The sequence below is a fragment of the Cupressus sempervirens genome, chromosome 9 (genome assembly GCF_028749045.1).
Source record: "Cupressus sempervirens isolate cs-2001-9-10 chromosome 9, ASM2874904v1, whole genome shotgun sequence".
In the NCBI taxonomy this organism is placed as follows: domain Eukaryota; kingdom Viridiplantae; phylum Streptophyta; class Pinopsida; order Cupressales; family Cupressaceae; genus Cupressus; species Cupressus sempervirens.
Window position 1 is genome coordinate 654546598 of NC_143126.1, and position 12126 is coordinate 654558723.

Below are 12126 nucleotides of genomic sequence, written 5' to 3' on the forward strand. Positions count from 1 at the left end.
ACTCTTGCTAATAAAAGGTGCCCTCTGTCATCTTTAAAAACAATCCCAATTCTTGAATCCCCTGGATTACTTTTTGCTGCTCCATCAAAATTCACTTTGACCCAGCCTTCCTGTGGAGTAACCCATTCAACTAGCTTCTTCTTTATTTTTCTTTTTCTTGTTACCAAAGCTCCTAAGGGTGATTTGAATCTAATCCCTGGCCAAGCATTCTGTAAGAGTCTATCATCTCATGTAAATGGAATTTTCTTAGCTTGTTTCCTTTTAGCCAACACACTAACTATTTCTTCTATTGCATTAATGATTCTGCTTATGCACCTCCTCAGACTTTCTTTTTCTCCTCTAAAGATTCTCCTATTTCTCTCCTTCCACAACTCCCAGATTATCAGAGATGGTGCTACTATCCATATACTCGATAAGGTTGATTTCCCAGCTATCCTTGGCCATCCATCCAAGGTTTCCCTTATCGTTTGAGCTCTTGGCCCTTGCCAACTTAGTTTAAATTGAACTATATCCTAGCATTTTTTAGCATATTGGCATTGAATTAAAAGATGGTCAATGGTTTCCTCTTGTTTCTCACATAATGGACATCTGGATGGTCCATTAATCCCTATCTTCCTTAGTCTTTCAGCTGTTAAAATTCTCCCTTTATAAGCTAACCATGTAAAGGCCCCAGCTTTAGGTAATATATCTTTGTTCCAACATAAGTCTTTTGAGAAGAAACTTTCCCTTTCTGTCTCAACTAATAAATTGTAGCCTAGTTTTACTGAGTATTTACCTGATAATGAGCCACACCAAATTACTTTATCCTTCTTCTTTGTTAGCATCACATTCTTGTCCTTAATTTGTTTCATTTGCTCTTTCTGTACTTCTTTCAGTTCCTCCCAAGACACTTCCTTCCAACACCACTCCTTTCCTACTAGACCATCCTTCTCAGCCATATAATCTTTTATTGCATTACCCCATCTTTCTTTAAAGTAGGATTTCAGTTCATTGTTCCCTATAGATTCCCCTAGCACTTCCATCCCATTCCACGAATCTTCCCAAAATTTTGCAGTAACCCCATCCCCTATCTGCCATGTAATATGCTTCATTATCACCTCTCTACAGGATAATATGAAGTTCCATATGGCTGATCCTTTTGGAGGATTTCGGATTGCTAGAATTCTGTGGTTATCCATAGTGTCTAAATATTTGCCTTTTAGAATTCTTACCAGTAGAAGTGTGGGTTTTCATAAATTGCCCAAATTAATTTAGCTCATAGTGCTCTAGTCTACATATTTTCTCCCAAGCTAATAGTGGAATCTTATTCTCTTCATTGGCACCATTCCAGAAAAACTTCCTCATTTTCCTTTCCAAGATTCGAATAACTTTTTTTGGAATCTCTAGACACAACATTGCAAAAACTGGCATTGTTGTTATCACTGTTTGAAGCATAAGTATTCTGCCTGCCAAAGTCAACCATTTGCCCCGCCATCCTTCCATTTTCTTTTGGCAAATTTCAATAAGCTTATCCCAAAAGTCTGCCTTATTTCTTCTTGCAAAAAAAGGGATGCCTAGTTATTTGTTTGGCATTAACCCCAATTTGATATCCAATATTCGACAGATCCTAAATCTCACATTATAAGGAGTATTGAAGAAAATTTTTTTTGACTTTTTCCAATTAATAAACTGCCCCGAGACTTTTCCATAAAGCTCTAAAGTGTTCTTCATCACTCTTGCTTCTTCTAAACTGGCTTCTCCTCCTAAAAAAGTGTCATCTACAAATTGTAGATGTGTAAGGGATTCAACTATTTCTATGATTTTAATTCCTTTCCATGCACCTTGCTCCCTTTGCTTTTGGATCAGCCTTCCTAGCACCTCTGCCATTATTTTGAAAAGGAACGGAGACAAAGGATCGCCTTGTCTTATTCCTTTTTCTATTTCAAAAAAATCTTGAGGGCTTCCGTTTATCAATATAGAAAACCTGGGTGTTTGAATACAACTTTTCACCCATTGAATCCATTCCTTACTAAACCCAAATAGTCTTAGCTTTATTTATTATTTACAAATGTACATACTAAATTATAGAGATATTATTTCATAATTAAAAATTACTTAATTTTATAAAATTTTTGGAAATATAAAACATTAAATAGTAAACCTTTTCTAATTATGCAAAATTAAACAATTAGTTTTACTTATAAAATATTTTTATATTTCAATACATTTCATTTTTTCTTATGTAAATGCGAGTTTTAATATAAAAATTAAATTATTAGTTTTATTAATTAAAATATGATATATTTTAATTTTTTATTATAACCATGATTTTATTTTGACTATTAATTAAGAAAAATAATTATATTTAATTCTCTCACGCACACACATAACTTATGTTGGTATCACTCTATCTTACTATTTTATCTGTCTTCTTCTTCCTTCTCTATATTATCTATCCTTTTTTCCTCTGCATATATGTTTATGTTGTTATTGTTCTATACTGCTATTTATCTCTATCTATATCTTTATCATAGTTTTTGTCCAATGCTAATGATTAAAAAATGCTTCATCACTTCTTCAAGTTTTCAAATATTAGTATGGATATCTTTCCTCATTGCACATATTTTAAGTTGTCAATGTAGAAGGTGCAAATTTGTCTAAAGCATATGTATTGATCATAGTATGATATTAAGTACTTAGTGTCATATTGGGGACTTTGGACTCTTATTCTTGGGCTCAAATGCCCAAAGATATAATAATATAACACGAGAATTTAACAACAAAATATGAGTCATCCTATCATATCACAAGTGCATTTCTAAGCAAAAATTAATGCATTCACAATATTAGTTTAAAACTATTTAACCTTATCCTCACTCATCTACACCTTTACAACCATTATGGGTTAGGCGGGAACCATGACGCATTGCGTCTCGTGTTTTCTTTTCTTTTCCTAATTAGAAAAAATGCTCCTATATATTCACAAACATTTTTCAGAAGCTATTTGTGGATTGTTGAAGCGTGCCCGTTCCCTCGCCTTTAAATCTTTCATGGCGTCTTTAAAATGCCAACATTACTTTGGTCATGTTCATTTAAAGCATTTCCTGATTGAACATCCTTGTGCCTGCGATCTGATTGAATTGGGATTTTCAAAAGATTTTGTGCAATACAATGGCACCTGCTCAGAGGCTTTCTGGTATGCAAAGACAGGTGCTCAGTTTATACAGAGCATTTCTGCGAGCAGCTCGATGCAAAGAACCTCCCCAACGCCACACAATCCAACAAGTAGTTTCCGCAGAATTCAGAAAAAATGCAACATCTGTTGATAAAAAAGACTTCAACTATATCGAGTATTTGCTGCGTCGAGGCCATAAGCAACTAGACCAATTAAAATCTTCGTCTGCTGTAGGTCTCACGGTTGTCGAGGTCAGATGATCTCTGTTTTTAATTTTTCGGTAATTCGTTTCGTGAAATTTTTATTGGATTTCAAGTGCTGGGTGTTTGATTGTATTGCAATGGGAGATACTTAATTCGTACCTGCAAAATGCAGAGAATTTTGGAGTTTTTAGGGTTCGTAGGATCCCTTGTTCGTTTGTTTTATTTTTTCTCAAATTCTCAGCGTTTAAAACATGCATAAGGCCAAGCGGGTCCATCTGATTTCTGCAATTTGCAGGGTTGGGATTTGTGATCTTTTAGGTTTTGCAGATTGCAGATGATTAAAGGCTTTTTACAAGTTGCAGACGTTTTAGGGTTTCTAGGGTTTTAATTGAGTAGGTTAAGTTGTCGGTCTCGTTCTTTAAAATCCGAGAGTTAGGTTTTAAAAGGTCTGTTTTTTTTAGGCAGGTTTAGGGTTTTCACGAAAGCCAGGCTTTTTTAGCAGCTATTTTTGGTTTTGACAGATTGTGATCAATACTGGCTGGAGGCTTTGGCCATGATTTATGTTAACAATGAACCATTTGATGAAAACAATTACTATGAAGTAATAGTTAACCCTAACAGTATACCACAGTTTAGATTTGCAATGAGCCATTTGATGAAAAGGGTCTATGTAAAAATAGCTGAACTTAACCAATGGGCAAATAAGAAAAGTTCTTTCAAATACCAAAAAGAACTAATAAGTAAAACTCTTTCTAGTCCAACATGTATGGTTTGGAGAAAACATTGAACTGTTGCAGTTGCCCAACCGGTTAGTGGAAATCACTCGATTGAGGTAAGTCCTATTCAAATTTGAATAATACTAAATATTGCGACTTTTTAAACTGTTTACTGGTTATTTCTTGGTAAAATTGATAGCACTCTTTTGTATTCTTTATGTTCCTGGGAACTCTAAAGCTATTAGATTGTATGAGGGAATTCACTATCAAGCTGACCATAAATTATGTATAAGACAATCAGCTGTCAAAATGAGAATGCAACATGCAGCTTAAATTGCCTGGTAAGTTTTTTGGATTAAAACATAGGATCTCAGGTTGTTATGTTGGCATTTGCTTTGTCTATTTTGTGATCTAGTGAGCATAAATGTTGACTGCTACAAGAAAAAACTAGGGACTTGAATATGAATGGCAGTGATAGGTTTTTTCTTACACAAAGAAAATAACTTTTTTACTCTACCGATAAATGTGCAATCAAATTCCAAATGCTAATTCGCTGTAAGAAAAAATTGAAAAATGAAGAAATCTTGGTTGAATTTAAATGTAAAAATACAGTTTTCTTCTGTGGATAAGAGCTTTAAGTGTGGACAATATATCTAGCGAGAACAATCCGTCCAAAATTAAAAATTTCATCAGTCTTGTTTTACTTAAATTTCCCTGAGATATTAAAACTCAAAATCTTTATCGTTGTCAAGCATAGAATAAGAAAGTATGGTATTTCATTGTATGATCGCATGCCAAGATGCTGCCGATAACTATTGGAATGTACCTTACCCATTCGGTCTAATTTCTGTCTGTTTGTCAATTTTGTTTTACTTTGATTGAAGGCAGATAAATGTTTGGTACCATATTTCCACATTCCATACATTGTAATGCCAATCGTTCTAGGATTAAACTGTTTATGTATTTTTAGATCAGCATCTCTAATCACACAGTGATCTATCGTCACACACAGCTACTTTTGGTTGCAGTATCAGCTGTTTGTCATCCCCAAATGTGAGCTCCAATCCTTTCAGTAATTGTTTATTCTATTGTACTTGAACAAAAAAAAATTCAGAAACAGGGCTGCCAAAATTATGCACTAGTCCAAAGTTTTAACGGCTTACGAAGAATGAGAGGTCAACAACAATATAAAGTTATATGTGTAATGACTGCCCCTGCAAAACCAATGCCACATCAGCCATTTCCATAAATTGCAGAAAAATCAACGAGAGTCAAAGTCTTAAAAATTGACTAGTCAACATTAATTGATTAACTATCATTAACTTTAATTAAAATGATTCATATACATATATGCTCAAATTAAAAGAAACTATAAATTCGTTATCAGATTACCAATACCAAATACCAGATACCAGGCGGTCTAACCATGACAACCAAGTTGAAAGGAGCTCCAGAACCTGTTTTAGAACACAAGGGTGAGAATATTGTAGGAGTGCTTTACCACCCTACCACGAAGTTGTTAAGCTTCTCTGGAATCTTTCTTGACATGAAAGATACCTAGCCCGACAACAAGATAGTTTAAACAAGTAAAACTTAGAGGAGTAATGGAATTGTACTACACAAATAATGTCAAGAACATTAATCGGTCAACCAGATAACAAACAACATTATCTTAGTTATCACTTTAGTTTCACAGTCCCTTTTCCATTATTTATAGTAAGTAAAACATAACAAGGTTTATCCATTATTTAGTTCCATATACCCATCCACATACAAGGATAAAACTATAAAGTCCAATAATCATGGATCAGTTAATTACAACATCTTAGCTCATCTCAAGCAAGAAATTTAATCTAGCCTCCAAAAAGGAATACAAGTGCTACCATCAATTCTCTATTGACACATGTTATAAATACACACATATTAAGTCAATCACATAGATAACAATGAAACTCTTTCTCCATCAATAAATATTCCTAATATGTTATCCATTAAACATAAATACACAAGATGTTTAAGAATGACACCATTACTTTCCATTCATCAAAAGATCATATCCTTTCCACCATTACTTTCCATTCATCAAGAGATCATATCCTTTTCCACTGCTTATAGATTCTATATATAATGTAGGAAGCACAGAAAGATGCAATAATGCCTTTGAGTCTGGTACTGGCTTTAACATCTTGAAGATAATTTATGTTAACCAAGATTAAGTATCTAACTAAAGGAGTTACGCACCATCTTGACTAGTGATATGGTGGACAAGACATATATGACATGGCCATTCAACTGCACAAAAGAATGACTAAATATGAAGGCTAAAACAATGAACATTTTCTTTTATGTTTAAACAACTATAATTTTAAAAGAGTCATCTATTGATGTTCAATAATAAAATATTGAGGTTTCTAGTTGTCTCATTTTGGTAGAATTTATTTTATTGAAAGAATAATCTCATACAAGTACTTTTTTGTACAAGAAAGATTCTTACTCAATGCATAGGTTAGTATGATCCATAATTGCAAGAAAGAAAGAAAGAAAATGATTAAAACTAGTGACAAAACAAGCATCAGAAAATGGGACTCCTGTCTTTGTTCATCACATTTGCAACAACATTCTCAAGACTCCACTAGACTACAATCAGAATTGTACAAAAATACAATAGGCATCTCTTTAAGCTTACAGTTAGACAGATTACTGGAATTGTCCATGGCACAACATTCATTCCTTGAAGGTAGTAATCACAGGATCAATTAGATTTAAGATTTTTCAATCACCAAGCAAGTTTATAACAAAATCAACCATTTTTAGAATGCATCAAGCTGTTACATCAAAATGTATATGTAAGGATTCAATAATATAGTAAGACCCACATCATAGTTTTCTAAAAATTATAGACATTCAAACGACCTTTTCTTTTACTACAGAATGGTTTTCCAACACAAGATATATATACAACCATGTTTTGGCAAAGTAAGACACAGAAGAACAATGCTGACAATAGATACAAGGGACTTCATTCCTTTGGGGTTTCTTATAAATTCTGATGTTATTGAGCCCCAAGCAGACTTTATGACAGATAAATTAGCATTCCCCATTGCTCTGATAGGAAAGGTTTGAATAATATTCACTACAGCTGTAGACCATAATAAAAGGAATTGCTCAGATTTGGCTCTAGGCCTAAATCTTTTGAGGGTGAAGTAGAACATGAGGTGACATAACAATGAAATACACACCAAGCAAAGAAACCCGCATACATGCAACAGTTTTAGAGGGACAAGCCAGTAGCTTATTCAAGCCAACTTAAACCTGGTTTTGGTGTCACTATGGTTAATTATAATCACATAACCACAAACCAATGAGGATGCATAAACAACATAAATTTTCTAATGTATGGAACAAACTCTACCATATTAAAATCTAGTGAAAGAGCTAAGAATTCATAATATACTATACTGAAGTATGTGTTTCTCGTGAAGTAGTCCAATCATCCTGGTTCAAAAAGAGGCCTCTGCATAGAGGTAACTAAGGAGATAGACAGTCCAACATCCAAAGGCACCATAGAGAATCTGGAATCTAACGCCCAAACCATAACCCATTTGAGACAAAGTATATGGCAGAGTTAAAATCACCGATCCAACCTAAGAAACGACATTGAGCTAGGCATCAAAAACAAAACCTCTGTGCCATACAAAAGCATTCTAGGCCTCAGTCATGTTCCATTCTTTCTGTGGCTTTACAGATCCCTACACCTGCAATTCATTGTTTTGTATTGAATTGAATTTTGCACCACCCTTTAAGGCCTTTCCATTACCAGTTGGTGTCTCTGTTTCCATGGCCTCTATATTTCTATCTGCAATGGATGCTTCCTCTCAAGAAAACCTCTGTTGCACTTCTACTAATCACAACTTATGGTTACATCCAGCGAAAAGCAGTGCCGCATTTGGTACACCCACCGTGCATTTTAGTTACTGCGGTTCTCCATAACTTACCCAATTCATAATGATTTCTTGTAATTCTTTGCAAAGTCATTTTAACAACTAATTTGATTTGCTAACAGTTTCGAAAGGTTACTTTAGTTGTGTTAAAGTATCTAAAGTATCTTATTAACATTGTCTTAATGTTAATTTAGGAAATTGATTCATTCTCCCTCCACGTGGAAATGGGGTATTGATTTATTCGATAGAGGGGGAAATGGGTTATGACAATATGATAAACAATTTTACATGTGTCCATGCCACACAAGTGGTAGAGTCGGCTTGGGTCATTGGTTTTCTCCACATTGATCTTGGGTTCAACTCTGGGCTTGGTTTAAAGAGGTGAGACAGCTTGCAGGCAAAGGATCAAACTTGCAAGGGATTGGTCTCACCTTAGCTTGCATAGGAGGTACCCAAGATATGAGCTGCTAGGTTTTGGGCTAGGTCATAGGGATACTTGCTTCATAGAAAAAGAATGAGGTGATGAAGAAATCGAAGTGCAATTTAATGATAAATGCTTTTATGGTGAGATTTCACCTACATTTTTTGAATTAATTTTGAGATTGGCATAGATGATAATCAATGTATCAATTAACCATCTTCCTTAGGTTTTGGTAATAATTGTGAGAAAGGGGTTCCTTTAGGATTAGTTAAGAGATGAGAGAATTTGATTAGTCTTAAATTTGACAAGATACTACTCATAATTTTGTGGGTGTGAAATTGAGAAGTACACATTGTTTATATTAAGCCTTCATATTACACCACTTAGCATGGGTGCCTTGTATACTTTTGCACAACATATGGTTTTGATTAATATGTCACTCTCTTTGTTGTGAGGCTCAAAGTGATTGACATTTAGATCATAGTTTCATCCAGTATGTTTAAAATTGTTGGTGTGGATTTGCTTGGCAATTAGAGTAGCTTAGTTTGTCAAAACCAAATTTAATTTCTAACCAACCATTAGAAGACTTTCAAATTGTGCCCTTAGAACAACCATGAAAGGACTCTACTTGTCAGTCATTTGTAATTAATCAAAGTCAAGGACCATCATTCAAGATTCATTTATGATCAAGACACGTATTACACTTCAAATAGGTTCTTGCACTAGCTATTTGCAACATCCATTGCATAACACATCAACGAATCAAGATTCAAATGTGTGTGCATCATTGTAGCCTCGTCATCCATATTGTTGAATAGTGACCAACCAACTTTAGCAAAAAAATATTAAATCAATCAACAAGGATTCAATAATGTAATGATCCTTGCACAACAAGAAAATGCACATGCTCCTTAACTCTATCAAGTCTTTTGATACAAGGGTATGCACAAAATTTTATCATTGTATTTTAGATGATAAACAATGTTATAAGTACCAATAGTTTGAAAGCAATAAGTACATTTACATGAATAAAGTTAAATTTGTAGGTGGTTCTTATAGTTCTAAGATTCTTAAAAATGCACTATCTTATCTATGTCTTAGATCCAATATTAGAATTGTTAGGATTTGGTATGATTTTCATCTTGCATATTGTAAGGTCTAGTGTCACTTATTGTTCATGGATGGTTAATAATGTGTGTATCACTAACTACCTTGGAGTGGGGGAAATGGGAAGCTTGTGTGAGGGCAATAACAAGTACTTATATCATTTTTTGTAGATATGAAAATATTATTGTAATGAGATTTATAAGATGCAATGAGTTTTTTGTACTTCAAAGACGAGTTTTAGTTATTTGTTTGCCAAAAAATACACAACATTAAGATTCTAGTTTTTCATTGCCTTAAAAGGGTAACAATATTTAGGTTGTTCTTTGTTATCAATAACATAAAACTTATATGATGCAACTTTGTAAATTTTTTTATGATTTTTAAATTTGAGCTAAATAGGGAATTAAAGTGCAATTTGATAATAATATCTCAAATCAAACGAAAAAGTTTTAATTTTTTGTGACACATTTTGACATACATATTATGAATTATCACAAGATTGCATAAATGAATAATGTTTTTAATAAGCATTTTTCTTAGATTTTTGTAACAATCATAATGGGATCCACTTGATATTTGTTATAAGGGGGATTGCTTAGAGTTAAAATTGGCAAGATATAGCAAGTGCAGTTTGTTATTACAATCTCAAATCAAAAGAAATGGTTTCAATTCTCTATGAGGGAGTTTTGACGTACGTTTTTTGAATTATCTCAAGATTTCATAAGTGAGTTATGTTGCTAATAAGTGCTTTCCTTAGATTTTAGTAATAATTAGAATGGGATCCACTTGATATTTGTCCAAAGGGGAGGATTGCTCAAGAGTTAAAAATTGGAAAAATGTTACACAAAACAAGGTGTGAAGTTGGAAAGTGCATCGTGTGCACTCAAACTTGTTTTACAACACATTGCATTAGTGTTCTATTAATCTTATCCAAAAGTTCACGAAATTTGTAGATAACTTAAGAAATCTTAAATTGCATTAAATGACAACTTATAAGTTTCAAATAACACTAAAAAAATAAGATTTGAACTTGACATAAATAAGCAAATGACAAGAAAGAACGACAAGCCAAAATTACTTGTCCATCTCCTACATTATGCAACATATTAGCTTATTAGCTTCTTAACCTTCAACCATAAGAAGAATTAACATGTCTTCAAATCTTTAAGCCTAAAATCTACCCATAATCATATTTCTCATTTGAAAACATACAATTTCTTCTTCCCCTCAAATTTTAAAAACAAAAAACAAAAAATGGGAATTCGTAAAATGAATGTTGAAACTTGTCAATTAACCCCATTGCTACCAAACTCTCCGACTTGTTAACTTCCAAAAATTTGTGCTCAAACAAGGAAAGGCATCTTTGCTACTTAGAAATTGGCTTGAAAGCTCCTAGATACTTTTTCAACTTCCCCTCCAAACCTACCAACAAGATTAGTCATCTATATTATCAACCCCACTTAACAAGACCCTGAAATTAACACTTACAAACTCATCCATAGATGCTTGTTTTTGAACATTTAACATTAAGGAAAGTATCTTTGAGTCAAGGTACCTTGTCATTCTTATTTCCCCATGCGGAAATGAGCATTCCAAAGTTGAGAAAGAAAATGCCAAATTCAAATTTGAATTGTTTGTCCACTATGGATGCTCTTGTATCATCTATGAAAGTATTGGTTGAATCCAACACTCTGACCTCCTATTTGATCCTATAATATCAAATTGAATGAGAAGTGCTACACCAAGATAAAAATCATCTCTCATTGTTGGAAAAAAACACATTGCATCAATGGAAATGATTAGAAAACTTTCAAAAACCCCTAGTTTGTTGATGTGAGGTACATATGGATGTTAGGGTTTGATGGATTTTGGAAGGACAGAAACAATTACACCAACAACAAGAAGATAACATGTTATAGAAAACAAGGAAATGCATAAGAGAGGTGAGAGAGGGAGAGGTACATGTTATATGAAAATAGAAAAATAAAGAGAGAGAGAGAGAGAGAGAGAGAGAGAGAGAGAGAGAGAGAGAGAGAGAGAGAGAGTTCTTCCACTCACTTCGGTTGAGGGAAAATCGTTCAATGATGTGTACAACTCACTTCCGTGAAGAAAGAATGCTTGTAGTCAATATTGGTCACTTAAAGGGGTATATACTAAGAACAAGTGAGCTTTTCAAGTCTTCTTTACCATTTGAAAGGATCCTTAAAAGCCACAAAGAAGGAAAAGTAACTTGCATGGCATAGGGTGATTAGTTGCATTGGACGCTTCACGACATTATGTGATGCCACAAGAGATAAGCCAGAGTTTGAAGAGAAATTCATCCTATGTTGTCAGGCAGTTGTCCAACCAATACTATCCTTAGGTTCTCGTACAAAGGACATTCTGCCAAGGAAACATTGGCCAAAGTGTTGAAGAAGTTGATCAATGTTAGCAAAAACTAATGTAGAGAAGAAGTAGAAGAAGTAGGGGCGAATAAGTTATGAACATGAAACCCCTATATTAATGTTCATGTTCATAAACAACTTATGAACCTTAGAGAAGGAATTAGAAAGAGAACCATAATAGATTATAAAATGATAACTAC

The 12126-nt window shown here is 33.7% G+C and overlaps 1 protein-coding gene across 1 annotated transcript; it reads left to right on the forward strand.

The window, feature by feature from the left end:
* The first annotated feature begins 2965 nt into the window (after positions 1 to 2965).
* Positions 2966 to 4245, forward strand: LOC149540431 (LYR family of Fe/S cluster biogenesis protein). Its single transcript, XM_089801540.1, has one exon. It carries the CDS (start codon positions 3151 to 3153, stop codon positions 3412 to 3414), a length of 264 nt encoding a protein of 87 aa, XP_089657666.1. The 5' UTR covers positions 2966 to 3150; the 3' UTR covers positions 3415 to 4245.
* The last annotated feature ends 7881 nt before the right edge of the window (positions 4246 to 12126 follow it).

Excerpts from the sequence above, each read along its gene's own strand:
- LOC149540431 (XM_089801540.1), top strand. The coding sequence starts at position 3,151 with ATGGCACCTGCTCAGAGGCTTTCTGGTATGCAAAGACAGGTGCTCAGT.